The sequence below is a fragment of the Syngnathoides biaculeatus genome, chromosome 12, assembly GCF_019802595.1.
Source record: "Syngnathoides biaculeatus isolate LvHL_M chromosome 12, ASM1980259v1, whole genome shotgun sequence".
NCBI lineage: Eukaryota > Metazoa > Chordata > Actinopteri > Syngnathiformes > Syngnathidae > Syngnathoides > Syngnathoides biaculeatus.
Window position 1 is genome coordinate 2615964 of NC_084651.1, and position 18455 is coordinate 2634418.

An 18455-nucleotide genomic window follows, 5' to 3' on the forward strand; every position below is an offset into this window, starting at 1 on the left:
AACTATAGACTAATATTCATATTTATACAAATATTCTAATTTAGCTTTTAAATTTACATCAGCGCTTCTAATCGCCTTAGGCCAGCGTTGAAGTCACTTACCAACCTCTGGTACACGTTTCTGCATATGACATACATCATAGCATGTTCCAAAGTATGTATCTCATATGGAGGAATATGAAAAACAAGAAAAATGTATGAACTGATTTTTTGTTTTTTAGGATACATACATTAAGAAACGGAAATGAGACGAGAGTCGAAAAGTTTTTGCATGACTTTTGCGAGCGCACACTCACGCCGATCCCGAGCACCTGTCGTCAAGATATGTACCCGATTCAGATTTGTCCATTTTGGATTATTATTGATAATCTCCAGTGTGGTTGGCCAAGGGCAGAGGTTCGCTTTTAGTCCCGGTCCACTCCAGTAAAACTAGGTCACTCCTTTAATCTGTCCACGCTGAGTGGACTGTGGGGTCACACAGCCTTTTTTTTTTTTTTTCTTTTTGCTCTTTTTTCATTTAATAAACTGCAGAGAGGATATGCACACGGTGACTGTACGGTCACAACTTCAAGCAAATCCCACAAGACGTGACGCGCGACTTGTGCAGCAAAACCCATGGACTAAAAATAAATGATGACTAAAATGATCAAATATGCTCATGAAAACAGCATGTACGTGTGAAAAAAAATCTGATGTGTTGTGACATTCAAACTTGCCTTATCGGAACAAAAATCTACTTCCATATCCAAGCACAAGGTTTTTGTTTTTTTTCAATCCAATCTTATTAAAAGTTCAATATTTACTTAAATTGCTTTAAGCAGAGGCTGTCCGGAAGGCGCCTTACGCGCATATTCTTGTACATTGCTGCCCTCTAGTGGTCATAAACTGTTACCACAAAATAACGTCATATTGCATGAGAAACATGGGTGTGCAAACATTTGCAACAGCGGGGGGCCCACACTTGATTTTTAAACCTGACAGATAGGCTGGAAATTACATATTTGAGACTAAACAACATTAAACAAATATGGATTGTATTTAAAATGATCTATTTTAATGATTAATACTTTGTGTTGGTCATTTGTGGACGAGTGCACGCCGGTGGGTCTGAGAGTGGGAGTGGGGAAGTGGGGGGGGGGAGTTGAAGGTGTGCAGCGGAGTGTGTCACGTGACCTTGCTCACTTCGACTGAGACGTCCCACGCGCGTAGTCGTGTGACGTCAGCACGGTCGCACATTTCGCTCGCGTGGTCCGCGTGCGCGCGCGTCCTCAGACACGCCACACGTTTTCGACCAGTAAAAAGTTTAAATGCAAAAAATAACTTTTCTTTTCCGAGGGGGAACTTTTGGAATAACTTTTCTTGAGTGTCGATCACAATAGCAGATTATTTTTTTTTTTTTTTTTTTTTGGTTTCGTTTTCTTTTCAATGCTCGAGAGGCGATAGTTGTCATTTTTTTTTTTTTAATGTTCCCGTGGACGTTTGTGCTGCCCACGTGCGCGCGGGGGCCACGATGATGCGGCGCGTCCGTCCTTGCTGGGGACAATGCGGCAAGATGCTCCGTGGACCGGGTTCCTCCCACGAACGCGAGCGCAGGCAGACGGAGAGCAACGCAAAGGTCGGTAAATTCGTCGGAAACGGAACAGAAAAGTGTGGAATTTTGCAAATTATTAAAAAAAAAAAACGCTCGTTGTGTATGTCACTACTGACTATAAATATTTGTAAAAAAATTTTCTTTTTTTTTTTAACATTGCATACAACGAGAATTAGCGTAAATGTGGAGCTTTTGGATGCTCGGGCAGGTCGAATTTTCCTCGATCCGTTGACAGATTTGTCGTTATGGTGGACAAAACAACCACAAAAACATCTCCACGAAGATGTTGCACAGGCACAAAAGCGTCATGTCGCAGACGTTCGAATTCCACTGGCCGCAATTCATGAGTGTGCATTCATTCATTCAGGTTCGGTAGGTGCGAGGAGGTGTGAAATTCTTCCATTCATTCAGCGACCCCTCCCCCCTTATAGGCTTGCTATTGAAGGAATGGCAACACATTCATGGCTGCTGCACCATATTGCCACCGTCATTTGCATCCATTTCCTGTATATTTACATATGAGTAAATTCTTTTTTTTGGGGGGGGGGGGGGGGGGTCACAAATGATTAAATCACCCTCACGCCCGTTACAGCGTCGGTATCCGATACAGTACAGAATACACAAACATAATCGCGTATCTGCTTAGCGGGGCTGGTGTGTCAAAATCATCTGCATCTGAATGAGCTCCCCCGTCGGCTTCAGCCGTCTCATTTCCATACAGACTAGACTCAAAGCTGTCCCATACCGGCCTTATCTATGTGACTTTCTCAGGGAACCTCCCCCTTTTTCAGTTCTGAAATCTTCCAAGAGTACTGGTAAAATTAAAAAAAAAAAACATTTCTTGGAACATTTAAATGTATTAAAAAAATACCTTTTAAAGGATTGCTTCGTCCGTTCACGCTCTCCAGCTTGCAGTTCTCCAAATTAAGAGGCTCGGCGTGCTTGCTTCAACCACCTTAATAGTTACTCTAAGTGAAGTTGAATGTCCAATGCACAAGATAAAGTAGAATGAAAGATTAAATATTTAAACGTCAATCAATATATTGAACCAAACGACACAATTTATCCCACCCATCCATTTTCTTTGCCGCTTATCCTCACGAGCGTCGCAGGGAAAGCTGGATCTTATCCCAGCTGTCAACGGACAGGCAGCGGGAGACACCCTGAACTGGTTGCCAGCCAATCACAGGGTACAGCCGCACTCACAATCACACCTAGGGGCAATTTAGTGTGTCTAATTAATGTGTTTGGGATGCGGGAGGAAACCGGAGTGCCCACCCGGAGGGAAACCCGCGCAGGCACGGGGAGAACATGCAAACTCCACACAAGGGCGGGTCCGAGATTGAACCCGGGACCCCAGAACTGTGAGGCCAACGCTTTACCAGCTGCCCCACCGTGCCGCACTACATAATTTAATCGGACAAAAGTCTGCCATCTTAATGCTAACAAACAGTCTGACTGTTCCTGTCTCTTCTGAAAACCCGTTTAAAACAAAACAAAAACCCATTCGTTGGTTGAAAAACTCCATTTTGAGGATAGAAAATGTTGTCATCTGTTTCCCACTCCCTATTCGAAGTATTTCGGGCCTCCGGCGGACAACTGCAGACACAGAAACGGATTGGCCAGCAACCCGAGCGGTCCGCCGGGCTATTTACCCAACAGATTCAGCGCCGGGACCAAAATCCGCCAAATATGCCATCTGATCGGAGTCGTGTTTCACTGGGAATATTTCGGGGGGAGCGGTGGGTGGGGGTGGGGGTGTCATGCCAATGTTACTCAAATGAATAGAACAGTGTTTAGTACAAAGATTGGATTCAAGTTGGCCTCACAGTGGAAACCTGCCGGTAACATCTCGGTGTTGGACCTCCTCAGGCTGTCCTGCCAGCACAAGAAAGGGTCGGGGTGGGGGTGGGGGGCGTAATTGCTCCTTCTTTGGGGGCAACTAAGCCTTAATGACAATAGCTTACTGTCTCCCTGTGAGATAGCAGCGAAGTACCAAACGCGTTCCCGTCGCAGTTGTTAGAACAACCAAAGCTGCGAGCACATAACTTTGCCCTTGCAAGCAGATAATAGATAAAATATTGTGTGTGTTGGCCCCATTTAGAATGACACACGATGATGACGACATCTAGTAGAAACTTCCCACAGACTAAACATTACGTCAAGCTAACTGATATTCAGAGAGCAAGCATCTGTTGTGAAAATCTCTTGAAATGGCTTCCTCGTTACTATTCTGGTCACTTTAAGAGTCCTCCCGGTGTCAAAAAGTCACAAAGTCCCACAGCTTTGGTCATCCTGGTGAAATTATGCGTTATGTCCGACCTTACAAAAAAAAAAGCCCACTTCTACTGATGTCAAAGGCGTGGGCAAGAACACAAGTTTACGTAGTTCAGGAAGTAATTACCGTCATTTTTGGCCGACAAGCCGAGACTTCTTACACACAGTTTTAACCCTGCGGTTTATGCGGTGCTAGTGTTAGCGCACCTGGATATAAGCCTCGGTACACAGAAAGAGTTTAACGCTAGCGTGGCGTTAGCGCTAGCATTAAACTCTTTCTGTGTACCGAGGCTTATAACCAGGTGCGTTCCTGAGGCCATGAATTACGGTATGTCGGTCGGTCATGATACATTTGTAGGATTTACAAGGATTTTGTGGAACCGGAGCCAACGTTGTCTTACATTTATTCGTTCTTATTTCCGCCATCGCCCGCCGTTGCTTTTTTGGCGCGTGGGCGACCCAGCAGATGTTAAACTTACGTCTCCAGGCTGGCCCGGGAATGGCTCGGGGTCTCGGCGTCATTCCCGTCCGAAGAACCATCTGAAAATTCTACATTATTTACAGCCACAGGTTCAAATCTGTACGGTATTATTCCTCCGTCTTCCCGATCAACCGATACTGCAATTTCTTCATCGGATGAAGATAAAGCCGAGAAATCGGCGCTGGCCATAATCGTGCCACGACGCAAGCGAGCCTTTGTCTGCGCATGCAATACGTCACATCCGCGCACGTAGGTCATGTGACTCGCCAAAATGGCGGCGCCCGTGAAAATTCGTAATTGCTGATAAAAAAAAAAAACAATTAAATGATAACCGGATTAACCTCAAATTTTCAAGATACAGTACATATGACATGACCTATCTGATACATTAATTCAAGACCGGACTTCCCCCTTAAGATGGGAGAAATCAAGGCAGTGAAAGTTCGCTTTCCACCCACTCTCAACCGACCCAGATGAGCGTGGGGGGGGGGGGGGGTGCCTGGACCGGTTAATCATCGGTTGCAGCTTTGATGAATTTTAATGAATTTCTTGCCTATCCAGCGACAGTCGGTGATTTACAGTAACGTCCCGGGTAAAAAAAAAAAAAAAAAAAAAGGAAAGGAAAGGAAATGAAAGCTTCCAGTGGGAATTTAGCTCTCAGCGTTTCCACTTGTGAAGGCAGCCATTAATGCAATTTGTAGCGAGATGATAAACAGACTGATGGATGTTTCTGCTCGAGCAAATAGTCCGATTTGCCAAACGCTCCAGCGGCTCTTGAATATGTAAAAGCGCTCAAGCTCCAGCGGCTCAGCCTTTGACGGCCGTGGCGTATTAAACTCGGATAATTGGCTGATATTTACTTACAGGGAACACAATCGGCTGACAAGGGCCCGAAAATTGTGTTCTTCCTCCCCTTAATGATGCACTTGAAATGTGAAAATTCATCATTCTGTTGACGGGTCCAGATCACTTGATTGTTTAAGATAGTTTTGTCAGATCCTCACAAAGAAAAGAATCTCAATCAGGCAAAAACTGCATCAATGAACGCGGTGTACTGAAAAGGACCTTGGCGTACTTCTTGATCACTAAATGCAAAAAACTGTACCGCCTGACTCCCCGCAGGTTGAGGCTCGCGCTCGCTCTCGACCGGCAACCTCACCAAGCACGTCGACATTTGGGGAAAAAAACGTGTGTCGAAAGCACACAGGCGCCTCTTGACGGGCCCACGTGGACGCGTTCCACCGAGAACTGAAAAACAGCCCTGTTTGCGTGACCCCCGCCCGCCCATCTCCCCATCGTTCACCCGACTAAGCGGTGGTTTTCCTCGGAGTCCGAGAAGGGAGGCATGTTGTTTACAGAGCCCGTCTGGTGTAAAAACTGTTTGAACATTCCTGAGGTTTCGCATCAGCCCAACTGCGACGTCCAAAAAAAATCAAATTAGATCCGCGATTGGTTTAATCTCCGGGTTTTGAAGAAAGTGGAATGATTTTGGCGATCTTGGGTTTTGTGCTTGGTTAAAACCTTTTTTAAATGTTATCTAAGAGCCTGATCTGGACAGGCGACTAGCTGTGGACCTGATGGAGACTCGAGTCTTGAGCTTCACGTAGCTTAAGATCAGAAAAAGTCAATCAATTGCACCCACTTTTATGTGCACAGCTCTCCTTATCCCCACTTCAACCTCTGAAAACATCAGAACGAGAGCCTTCATCCTAGCGGCGGAGACTCTTCTGTCACATAGAACACCAGACACCTTCCGCCAACTGTTCCAACCCGCTTGGACCTGTTTCTTCACTTGCTTACCACACTCTCCATTGCTCTGTATTGTTGACCCCAAGTATTTGAAGTCATCCACCTTCGCAATCTGTTCTCCCTGGAGCTTCACTCTTCTTCTTCCAGTGCGTACCTCCATTTTTCCAACTGTTCCTCCGCCTGTTCCCTGCCTTCACTGCAGATCACAATATCATCTGCGAACATCATGGTCCAAGGGGAATCCAGTCTAACCTCGTCTGTCAGCCTATCCATTACTACCGCAAACAGGAAGAGGCTCAGAGCGGGTCCCTGATCCAGTCCCACCTCCACCTTAAATGAACCTGAATAGGCTCACTATATAAATAGCTTAACGTTCCTTAATGTAATGTTACACAACTGGCGGTACGGTGGTGCAACTGATTAGATTGTTGGCCTCACTGTTTGGACTTTGCACGTTCTCCCCGTGCCTGCGTGGCTTTTCTCCGGGCACTCCGGTTTCCTCCCACATCCCCAAAACACGCATTGATCGGAGACTCCAAATTGCCTTTCGGTGTGAATGTGAGTCCGACTAGTTGTTCGTTTCTATGTGCCCTGCGATTGGCTGGGAACCAGTTTAGGGTGTACGCCGCCTCCTGGTCGAAGATAGCTGGGATAGGCTGCAGGGCTCCCGTGACCCTTGAGAGGATAAGCGGCTCAGAAAATGGATGGATGGATGGATGTTGCACAGTATCGGCAAACAATACAACACAACTCAATACAAGATTCCCTTCAAACAAACGCTACTGAACAATCGGTACCAAAATGTATGCGGACATCTCAACAGTGGACATCGACTGTACTTCAAACTCTAAAAATATCACAATGATCGCTGCAATATTTTCTGAACCTTAACGCATTTTGCTTTTCATAAAGCTCACCCGCTATTGAAAATGGATGAATAGTACCATTGTTTTTTTGGGGGGTGGGGTTTGTTTGTGACGCAGAATGAAACTTCAACCTCTGTATGAGAACCCCGGCGTGGACCTTCTAGAATCGGAGTTGCCACAAGACGACTGAACAAAAAAATGAAGATTAAATATGCCATTGTCTTCATCTTTATCGTGGCCCTGGTCATCATCGAAAAGGAAAGCAATATCATATCACGGTAAGAGTTAAACTGCAATTTCATTTTGCGTCCAAACACTACAAACCTCGTTCGGGTAAATGCCAAAAGTGAGCCCTTTAGGGTCGGCGGTCTAATCCGGTTGGTTTCCCACCAGGGTGTCTGATAAAATGATGCAGAGGCAAATTCCGCAGCAGACCACGCAACCTTCGCTGGATTACGGCAACACCACGCAAAGTAGCCCGACCGTCTTCAACACGCTGCTCTCCAAAGTCAACGCCACAAAAGTGAGCCGCTCCAATCGAACCGAGGAGCGCCATGGAGAAGAACTCGGAAACGGGGGCCGCCAGCACATACTACTCATGGCTACCACCAGATCGGGTTCTTCGTTTGTGGGAGAGTTCTTCAACCAGCACGGAGAGAACATGTTCTACTTGTACGAGCCGCTGTGGCACGTAGAACGCATGCTGACCAAGCCGGCGGAGTCGTACAACGGGAGTTTGTTGCCGGGAATTTATCGGGATGTGCTCCGCGGCCTCTTCCTGTGTGACTTCGCGCCTCTGGAGAAGTTTATCTCTCCGCCACCCCGGGACCACGTGACCCCGGGACTGTTCCGCAGACAGTCCAGTTTGTCGCTGTGTGAAGAGAATGTTTGTACCCCCGTCATCAAGGACGTTTTTGAGAGGTACGCATTGTAGAAATTGGGGCCACTTTTGTCAATTTGTACCAGGATTTTTGAAAAAGGTTTTGGCTGCGATTAAATTGGGAGGATTCATGTCTAGGTACTTACATGGCAATGATGACTTCTTCTGGAATTGTGGTTTCACTCCGATTTTGGCAAAATGCCCTAAAAGGTCACGATACACTTCCTTGTTTCTCTTTAGTTTTGGGAATCATTCGTACATGCGGTAGACCATCAGGTCTTGACAGCGCTTAGGTTCTTCAGTTTTTGTAAGGAGAACACTTTGTTTGTCAATCGACATTGGAACAGTGTAGCGAAATTGCCGCCTGGTAAGAGATTTGTCTTTCCTCGGCTGCAGTTCAGCATCAGTTGGAGAGTCCGCATGGCCTTCAAACTGCTTCAAAGCATCCTGAAATTTACGATTTTGGTGGGAAGTTTCTCAAAACAGAATCAGTGCTTCACAAAACAAAAAACTTCTAGAGAAGGCGTTCATGTAAGACCTCGAAAATTCAGTCAATGCTTTCAAGAGTGATAAACGTTTTGGGGAGGAAGTTTGTCGTAGTGAGTTTTGCCCCGACAAAGCTACCAGAAGATTGTTAAAGGTTGACATCCCCCGAGGGGTCGGCTAACTGGCCTTGCGGTGGACGAATTTGAAATCTGATCGCTTTAGGAAACAGTCCTCTTGCTAAAAATGTGCTCTCGTTGTAGGTTCCGCTGCAAAAATCGTCAGTGCGGTCCACTCAACCTGACCCTCGCCTCGCAGTCGTGCCTTTCCAAACAATACCAAGCCATTAAGACCGTGCGCGTACACCAGTGGGAAACGCTGCGGCCTCTGGTGGAGGACCCTCGCCTGAACATCAAAATAATCCAGCTAGTCCGGGATCCACGTGCCATACTGGCGTCACGCATGGTGGCCTTCTCCTCAAAGTACCAGACGTGGAAGGCCTTGGTGCAGGACGGTCAGGTGCCGGAGAATGACGAGGAGGTGAAGGGGCTCCAGGGCAACTGCGACAACATCCGGTGGTCCGCCGAGTTGGGCCTGAGTCAGCCCGGCTGGCTGAGGAGACGCTACATGTTGGTGCGCTACGAGGACATCGCTCGCTACCCGATGCAGAAGGCCGAGGAGATGTACAGGTTCACGGGGATCCCGTTTAGCCCCCAAGCCCGCGAGTGGATCCTGAGCAACACCCGCACCACTCAGGGTGCCAACGACATTTACTCCACCCAGAAGAACTCGTCGGAACAGGCGGAGAAATGGAGGTATAGCATTCCGTTCACACTGGCCCAGGCGGTGCAGAGACTCTGCGGACCCACCATGAAGCTGTTTGGCTACAAGTTTGTGGACGATGCAAAGATGCTCGTTAATAAGTCCATCAGCTTGTGCGAGGACAGGACATTTAGCTAAACGTGCCTTCCGAGACGTGAGCGGCCTTTACGCGGGTGGGGGTGGGGGGGGGGGGTGCAGACTTGTTCTTCCATCGGCCGCATCGAGAAAAATCGATGGGAAAAAGGGCAGCATGGGCGTTCTTCGTCTTTGACTTAATTGGCATGATAAAACCGATCCATCACCATAGATAAAGATATCATTAGCATGATAACGTAATTGTCAAAGTCATTTTTTTTTTTATTTACTTTCCCCATAAAAACACTTAGAATTGCCTGCACAGTAGTGCCTTGAGATACAAGTTCAATTTTATCTTTTCCCATTGCAATGAATGGAAATCCAATTCATCAGATCCTTCAATAACATGTACAAAAGTATTCAAATGCAGAGCAAAAAAAAAAAAAATACTATCCGTATAACCTGCAAACAGAAAATATGAGTACAAAACAAGACTGTAGTTAACGATATTGTCCTTGTTCTGTGGGGTTTACTGGCAGTTGCCAACTGATATTTTGCTCCCACTTCAAGGAAACCAATGCGAAGCGATGGTGGCTGGAAGTCGTAAAGTGTGCTGGCACCATCTATTGGTCGGATTGTGAAAAACCTGCCAAGCGACATATTCCGAATAGCGAAAAACTCGGAAGTCAAATCAATTGTATCCCAAGGCGACACTGTATTCATACTTTAAACTGCGCCGATACTATACACTGTACGATATCATACTGTCAGACATCCGATATTAAAGTTAAAATAATAAACGGCTTACTAGTTATTGGATTTGGGGGGGGGGGGAGCACCATAAGGATCTTTGTAATCTCCATGAACAACCCAGGCTAAACTTAGTTCTGCCCCCCCCCCAACATTCAAAATCGTGTATCATTCACGATGTATCACTTCAAGATACTCACTTGGCACACATTATTCCTCTCGTTTCCTATTTCGCCAGAGTGTTCGCACAAAATGTTGAAGAGTGAAACGCGTACACGTCGGGGGGGGGGGGGGGTGTTACTGTATTTCGCAGGCCATAAAGTATTGATCGCATTTTGCCTGTGAGTCAGGCCGAGATGCAACCGTGTAACAGTGAGGAGCCGCATTGGAAAAGGGAAGTATTTATTTTGCACACCGTTGGCCACTGAGTAAGCCAGATACAAGCCTAAAACTGTGCATATGAACAAAAAGTGTCTTTTTATCGGTAGTGGATTATATTTGGACATTCAGGGATGTGTTGTGCGTGTCTATGTTCAACATTTATGGTAATGCTATCAAAAAAATTTGTGCTTTAAGTCTGTTGGCGTTGACTCCGGTGAAGTGAAAGCTTAATAAACGCTAATAAATAGCATTTGAATAAATTCTTTTGTGCTACACAGAACCAGAGATCTGCCTTAAATACATCAAAATGTTGGAAGATAAAAACACGAAAAGCAAAAATGAACTGTGGAGATTTTTCACCAGTTTTTGAGGCCCGGCATGAGTTGTTGTGAAGTGCGGTTAGCTAGCTAGCTAAGCTCTCCATCCAGCTTCTCCGCTGACGTACCCGCTTTAGAGCGCCTCGCTGTTAGCCGTCGGTCCGCACGTCGTCCAAAGAAAGGCAAGCGGATAGCAAAGAGGGGGTGTAAAAAAAAAAAAAAACTAATTTAATACTAATTTAAAATTTATAGTCATTTAAACTAAACTAAATCGACTTGACGCCCAGCGTGTGGATCAGGTCTTGGCCGGAGCGCCTCGTTGTCTGACACGAGTGCACGCGCATCACAGAGATAAAAGGCGGAAGAGCGACTTGTTTTATTTATTTATTTATTTATTATTAAAATATCGGGCGGTGGCCAGCGTGCGGCGTGCCTCTTTTTCGAGATATCGGAAAGCGCCGGAACAACCCGGCGATATTCCAGTCCCCGGAATCTTTTAGCTTATATTTTTAGGGTTCAAACGTGTAGTTGTGTGTTTAGATGAAGAATTATCAATTTTTCCGGGTGGCAGATGTGATATTTGATTAACAGAGAGAATAGATTGACTTTGCACGATTTTCCAGGCTTCTATTTTAATCCATTCATCCATTTTCTGAGCCGCTTATCCTCACGAGCGTCGCGGGAGTGCTCGAGCCAATCCCAGCTGTCATCGGGCAGGCGGCGGGGTACACCCTGAACTGGTCGCCAACCAATCGCTGGGCACATGGAGACAGACACTCACGTTCACACCTACGGGCAATTTAGAGTCGATGCACGTTTTTGGGATGTGGGAGGAAACTGGAAGAAAACCCACGCAGGCACGGGGAGAACATGCAAACTCCACACAGGCGGGTCCGGGTTCGAAACCCGGGTCCTCAGAACTGTGAGGCCGACGCTTTACCCGCTGCTCCACTGTGCCAGCCTCTATTTTTAATCCTTCGATTTTGGCAGGGTTGTTCACAACACTCTTCTCTTTGGCGCTTTACTTATGAGGCGTGTATTTGCGTTTGCGGACGGTCGCGGGACAAGATTAGCGCGTACAACTGCGGCCTGTGTCTTGAAGCCACACCCAGGTGCTGTCGCGCTAACTGTCTTCTCTCCTGACGCCGCATGAAGGTATCCACTGTGACTCGGCGTCAATGGCTGCATTGTGTTCGCCTTGGCGCAGGCTCTGTTCAATTCCCCCCCTCGCGGGTGAAAAGGGATATGCATTAAAGGCGCCTATACGCGAGCGCTTACGCTCTCCTCGGTTGAAAATGTGAACTTGAAAGCGTCGCAGCTGCTGTGCTCGGGTGGGGGTCAACGTGGAAGCGTTGAAGACGGAATCGGTACAGTGAAGTCACAAGAGAGCCTGTCCAATAAGGTATGATGACACTTGCTTTCCATTGAAGTATAAGTTATGTTGTACAGCTATTTGCGAGCAGTATTTGCCATTTGAGTTATTATAATAATGTGCAAAAGTCTCACAGGTCGGCTGCTATTTGGGAAAACTACGTCGGTGTGAACGTTCGCAGTAAAACAGAAACTACGGCACAGCAAATATTCAAATATGACGTTGTTGAAATAATGATGTGGGCGTGAAATGTCGCATGATTATACCTTTTCTATTGTTTGTTGAATACAATGTAAAATATATTATTGTTGTACATGCGTCAGAGTATTTTTTTTAAAGACGACACAAAGACAACACAAAGCAAAATAAATACAATTTTTACCAAAAAAAAAAAAAAAGGGTCCGTTCTGATTAAAACTACAAACTCAAAACTACAATTTCATTTACATTCACAGCACAAATATTGATCATTTGGTGAATTTATTTTGTATTTTGATCGCTACAGTGTACACATTTGAAGATTAGGGCTGGAATGTGCAAAGACTGAGAACTATGTGGAAGTTAATTGTGGAGGTGAAGTGTTAAACTCACAGTTTTTTTTTTATTTTTTAAGATTTTTAAGACGTGGCTAAAACAACAGCCACTGATGCATTACAAGGGCGTCCCGCATGAGTCCTCTCCAATCCCACGATAGTTATTGGTTATTGCTTTTGCGAGATAATTCTTGGGCAAGCACATATTTCAGATACTTCAGTGTGGCAGCATTACAGTACTATGAATCCCAGTAACCCAAATCCTAACCCTCACCAAAACAAAGATGCTTGTTTTCATTTTGTGCAAATGCAATACATATTTGGAGCGGCCATTTCATAACATCTGCGCAGTCTGCCGGCCCCGCGATCATACCCAGTGGGGGGTGTCCTGCCCGGACCTCAAGCGGGAGTCACAATAACTCCTCTGTGACAACCCAACCCCGAGTTCGAGAACCGTGGCGCTAGCTTTTTGCGAGTGGCCCGAGATTTCTGTGTCACGTGGCGAACGTACAACTCGAGTACTCCACCCCTGGCAAACACGCGTACCCTGTGTAGCCCCACCCTTCCTCGAGCGTACACTCCATCATCTCGGCCGCCCCCGCTTGCAAGGTAAATAAATGCCGCGGTCGGACCGGAACACTGAGTGGCCTCACGAGCCTCACGAGCCTCACGAGCCGCGCTGGATGACAGAGGGCTTGTGTTTAGCTGTCACTCCACAAGCCACAAGCACGCATATCTCGAGACTATATTCAAACGTGGAAACTTAATCAAGTCGTTGATGGGAATCAAACCTGCAAAGGGCCTCGTTTAAAACCCATTCGCGGGCAGCGTCCCATTTTTGGGACATCATGATTTACACGCATTATATACTTCAGTATAGGAAAATATTGAAGCGTTTTAATCTGAAGCCGTAATTTGGTATCAGGAGAGGATAACCAAGTCAGCACGGAGTTATTTCCCTTTCCTTCCTGACCCAACATGGCTGCCTCAAGTTATCATATAACTTAATCATAAACGCAAAAGAAGTGTTTTTTCCTTGGTCGTGGCCTGTTAGGAGACTTTTATCTAAATAAGGCAAAAAATTGCCATTAATGGGCTAAGGTCATTTGAGTGACGTGTGTGCAAAAAAAGCAACAAGGGAATTTATTTTGTGTGTTCTGGGAGTATCATTCCCAAAAAGATGAATTTCACATGTGCAATGTGATCAAATTGTTTTCATTTTCAAATATTTTGTCTCACGGGCGGGTGCAAACATTGTTATGAGGACTTTTTCTTAACGCTCGTTTTTTGAAAGGCCATATTGGCTATTCAGTCATCCATCCATCCATTTTCTTAGCCGCTTATCCTCACAAGGGTCACGGGGAGTGCTGGAGCCTATCCTAGCTGTAAACGGACAGGAGGCAGGAGACACCCTGAACCGGTCGCCAGCCAATCGCAGGGCACATCGAGACAAACATCCGCACTCACAATCACACCTTGGGGCAATTTAGGGTGTCCAATTAATGTCGCGATGTGGGAGGAAATCGGAGTGCCCACCCGGAGAAAAGCCACGCAGGCACGGGGAGAACATGCAAACTCCACACAGGGAGGGCCGGGATTGAACCCGAGACCTCAGAACTGTGAGGCCAACCCTTTACTAGCTGATCCACCGTGCCGCCCATTATTCAGTAATGTTTTTTTTGTTTTGTTTTGTTTTTACATCCATGCCTATACAGGGGGAAAACATTGTTTGATAAAAAAAAAAATAAAGTAGTACCACAGCATTAACCAAATATCATATAAATGCGTTTGAGTTATGATTCCAATGAGTTGCAAGAATGAAAAAGCCAAAAGCGACGTTAGCAAGAAAACGAAGCTTTAAGAAATGAAACTTTTGGTGGAAAAATAAGCATCATGATTTGAGTCACAATACACACTTTGGACTTGTTATAAAAACAAAGATAAGCAAAACTGCGACTCACAGAGGTTGAAGTTTTTCCAATAAGCGTCTGACCCTGTACAAAAAAAAAACAAAAAAAAATGATTTTGGGGTGAAACCTGACAACAGCCTTGGAAAGCAGCCCGGCGTGCCGGTTTTGCTTGACGCTGGCTTGCTCGCGTTTGTTGCTCCTGCAGAGGGAAGCAAAGTCCACAGCATGAGCAAAAACGCGGATTTGAGTTTCCGTCATAGTTTGCGCACCTACTTTTATTTTGTCAACATCATTACCGGTGGATGCAGACCCCAAGGCCCGAACCCAAATCATATTTTTAGCCACTATTATCAGTCATAAGTTAAACACATATATATTGGCTGCCTGTCTTCTTTGAATAAATTTCAAGAACTATTTAAAATGGGAACATATTATATTAAATACAGTATTATATATTAATTCACAGAATGTGCCATTACAGAAAAAAGATATATAGAAGAAATGATAAATCAAAGAATTATGTCAATGCGACGAAAAGAAGCATTGTGAATAAATAAGCTGTATTTTGCTATTAGAAATCTGTGACCGTTTTTCTTTCTTTTTTTTTAATGTAAGAAGGGTAGATGTTTAAAAGCTTTAACTTCGCCTTTTTGCACCTTTGAGTTTATTCTTGAATATTTTCATAAAAGACATAAAATTACTTAATGGACAATTTTTAAGATGCAGCATAGATTTGTAGCGTGAGACCAAAAAAAAAAGGAAATAACTTTGCTAGGCTGTGTATATGAAGCTCAAATATACAAAATCAAAGCAGTAAAATAAGAAAATGTCAAATACTGTACATGTGCCTGAAAAAAAACTTGTTAAAAAGAAAGATGATATCAAATAATTCTTCAAAACTACGTATACTGTAAATATGCGTAGAAACTCAAGAAAAAAATTCTTTATCCAAACATTTCAACATTGTTACCCTTGCTTAATCCATTTATGCATTCATTTTGTTTATCAATTATTTATGGGCTGTTCTGGTTGATTAGTTTTGCAATGGAATATTTTGTACGTAGATCTCAACAAAGTCAAAGGGTGCGCAGTGCAGAAATGTCCTTCCTTTGTGTTTTGCACGCGCGAGGAACGGAGGCGCCTCTCGGGCGAGCGCTCGTTTGTGCGGGGTGAATTAACAGCGCGCCGCATTTCTCGTGCCGCCGCTTCCTCACGGCCGAGTTGCCTTTGCCGCTCCTCGGTGGGACAAACGTGTGAAGGATGTCCGCCGGAAAGCGGCTGCGGGCCAGCGGCACTAATCCGCTAATAACCACAGCCGGCCCGGGCTCAACATTGCGGCGTATGCGACCGCAAACCCTGAACTGGGGCCTGTCCAAGGGCCTCGGGCATATGGTGGTCAGGGTGGGGTAATTTCCATCCATCCATCCATCCATCCATTTTATTTGCCGCTTATCCTCACAAGGGTCACCTGGAGTGCTGGAGCCCATCCCAGCTGTCAACAGGCAGGAGGCCGGGTACACCCTGAACCGGTCGCCAGTCAATCGCAGGGCACATCGAGACAATCACACCTAGGGCCAATTTAGAGTGACCAATTAATGTTGCATGTTTTGGGGATGTGGGAGGAAACCGGAGTGCCCACCCGGAGGAAACATAGGCAGGCGCGGGGAGAAACATGGAAACTCCACACAGGCGGGTCCGGATTCGAACCCGGCACTTCAGAACTGTGAGGCCAACGCTTTCCCAGCGAGCTTGAGCGCGGCGCTAGCGTTAGCACTAGCTTTAAACTCTTTCCGTCTACTGTCTTTGTGAGCATCTCGTGTTTCAATGCGGGCACTTGCGGCTTTTACACAGCTGCGGCGCTTGTATGTACCAAATAGTATTTCCTTTACAAATGTACTCGGTGAGGAGAAATTACAGTACTTTCATCTCATGGTGCAAACACAAAGAGAGAGGGAGAAGAATTTACTGCACGTCACCTCGTCTGCAGCGGTCCTCTCAGGCAAGCCTCCGCCGATCAGGCTGCAGATGCGACCTTCTCAAGTTGCTCCGACGGGGCAATTTCTCCTCCTACGAATCTCGCCTTGCATAATTCAAGCGTCCGGTCATTCTTTTAAAGACTTTGCCCTTCAGAGAGAACCCGAGAGGGGACTCCCGCAAAAAAAAAAAACAAAAAACAACAACGCAATTTTAATTAGACTACCAGTGGTTGCTTTATAATAGATGAAGAGTTGATTGTAGGTCATCAGGCTCCAAAGGGTGATCGGGTCCAAAGACCAAATATGACAAAGCTCCAGAGCAGAAATCCCGTAGGCCGGCCAGAGCTTTTGTTCCCGCTGCGTTTACTTGGGTCGCTGTAAGAAATGGTCACATAAAGATGGCACATATTGTTTTTCTCAGTACAGCAAAGCCTCGGTTCTCGAACGGCCCCATTTTTGAAAACAAATCGGTTTTCGAACGAAAATTTCGAGAGTTTTTTCCGTCTGTTTTCGAACGAAAATCGGTACTCCAAAGAAGGCAATTTGCTTGTTTAAAGTTATTCCGCACTTTTGTTTTATTAAAAAAAAAAAAACGCTTACAAGGCTGGAGGTCGAGTCGCTACAGATACGGCAATGCGCTCCCAGCCTAGCGTACTCTACTGTTAAAGGATACATTTTAAACATAAAATAAATATATTTCTTAAATTATTTTATTATATAAAGTATTTAAACAATATATATATATTTCTATTATGCAGTTTACTATCAGGAAAAGGTAAAAAAAAAAAAAGCTTTAAAAAGCCCATTTTTTTTTTAGGATTGGAACACATTATTTCTTTTTCCATTCATTATAATGGCAAACATTGATTCGGTTTTCGAACAAACCACTTCTCGAACCATTTTCTGGAACGGATCATGGTCGAGAACCAAGGTATCACCGTATGTGCTGCCACAGACAATTTCTAGCAACATCTTTGCGGTTTGGTGTACCTCAGGGCAGGATGTAAGGCCCCATCCCAATTACCATAAATATGATTGCCTATTGGGAGAGTGACTCTGACAAGTTACTCAGACAACTAATGTCCGTCCAGTCGACGAACTCAGAGCACAATATCAATATTTTGCTGACGATTATGTAAATGATAACTATTCATCACACTTGCAGTTTCAATCAAAATCAATTAGCCCCTGTAAAAAAATTGCAAAAATGTGACAAAACTTATTTCAAATGTTTGGGCTTTGATGATGCAGGCAATTAAAAAAATACATTATTGCAAAATTGACAATTATTAAATGCATCATTTTCATGATATGATGTATTTGAGTCATAAAGCAGCCTCAAGTCACTTTTTCCCGTTAAATTTGTAACTTTGCAGTCGGAACGACTCGACGTCCCCAAAGAGGCGACAGCTGTCTCCGCGTCAGTCCCACGCACGCCGTTCCGTTTTGTCGGCTGCTTCGCGGAGGTTTCCGTGTTTGACAAGTCCTCTCTTCCTCCCGGGGATCAATGTCTGCGCTGTTCTATCCGATGTTTATCTGCGGGTGATCAATCACAGCCGCCGACAGCTCGCGGGTTAGAGTTACCGCCGCGAACTGAGCGGAGTGGATCAAAGGCCGGGGAAGGTTTGATGGGAATACTTTTCAATATAGTCGCTGGTGGCTTTGGTACGGGCGGCGTGCGATCCATTCCCGCTCGGCTCTGCCCTGCGACTGACTGGCGACCAGTTCAGGGTGCAGATCGCCCGGAGCTATCTGGGATGATAGGCTCTGGCTGTCCCGTGACCCTTGTGAGGATAAGCAGCTTGGACAATGGATGGATGGATGGATAATTTCAATGTATCATAATAATAACGTTGGGAACTGAATTTGCAACAAAAAGTGGCCCCTGCTCAGACTGACACTTGACGAGATTTCCATCCATCCATCCATCCTTCCATCCATTTTCTTAGCTGCTTATCCTCACAGGTGTCACGGGGAGCGCTGGAGCCAATCC

At 45.4% G+C, this 18455-nt stretch overlaps 2 protein-coding genes across 4 annotated transcripts in view; one reads left to right on the forward strand and one right to left on the reverse strand.

Moving 5' to 3' along the window:
* Nucleotides 1-18455, reverse strand: part of cdhr1a (cadherin-related family member 1a) — a 287197-nt gene that overhangs the window by 20402 nt on the left and 248340 nt on the right. For 2 of the 3 annotated variants that reach the window (XM_061836296.1, XM_061836294.1), the window contains 3 exons: nt 16687-16837; nt 16463-16566; nt 14538-14685 (listed from right to left, as the gene is read on the reverse strand). The gene's annotated coding sequence lies outside the window, so the exon portion shown is untranslated. Of the gene's footprint in view, nt 1-2461; nt 3305-14537; nt 14686-16462; nt 16567-16686; nt 16838-18455 lie in introns of those variants that run through there. The other variant, XM_061836295.1, reaches the window with a different exon arrangement.
* On the forward strand, nt 1227-9299 carry chst3a (carbohydrate (chondroitin 6) sulfotransferase 3a). The gene is made up of 4 exons (XM_061836298.1): nt 1227-1614; nt 7081-7241; nt 7357-7884; nt 8590-9299. Exons 2-4 carry the CDS (start codon nt 7162-7164, stop codon nt 9284-9286), a joined length of 1305 nt encoding a protein of 434 aa, XP_061692282.1. The 5' UTR covers nt 1227-1614; nt 7081-7161; the 3' UTR covers nt 9287-9299.

Coding starts and splice junctions, on each gene's coding strand:
- chst3a (XM_061836298.1), top strand. CDS start 7,162: ATGAAGATTAAATATGCCATTGTCTTCATCTTTATCGTGGCCCTGGTC. Junction 7,242..7,356: donor GAAAGCAATATCATATCACG/GTAAGAGTTAAA, acceptor GTTTCCCACCAG/GGTGTCTGATAAAATGATGC. Junction 7,885..8,589: donor ATCAAGGACGTTTTTGAGAG/GTACGCATTGTA, acceptor CTCTCGTTGTAG/GTTCCGCTGCAAAAATCGTC.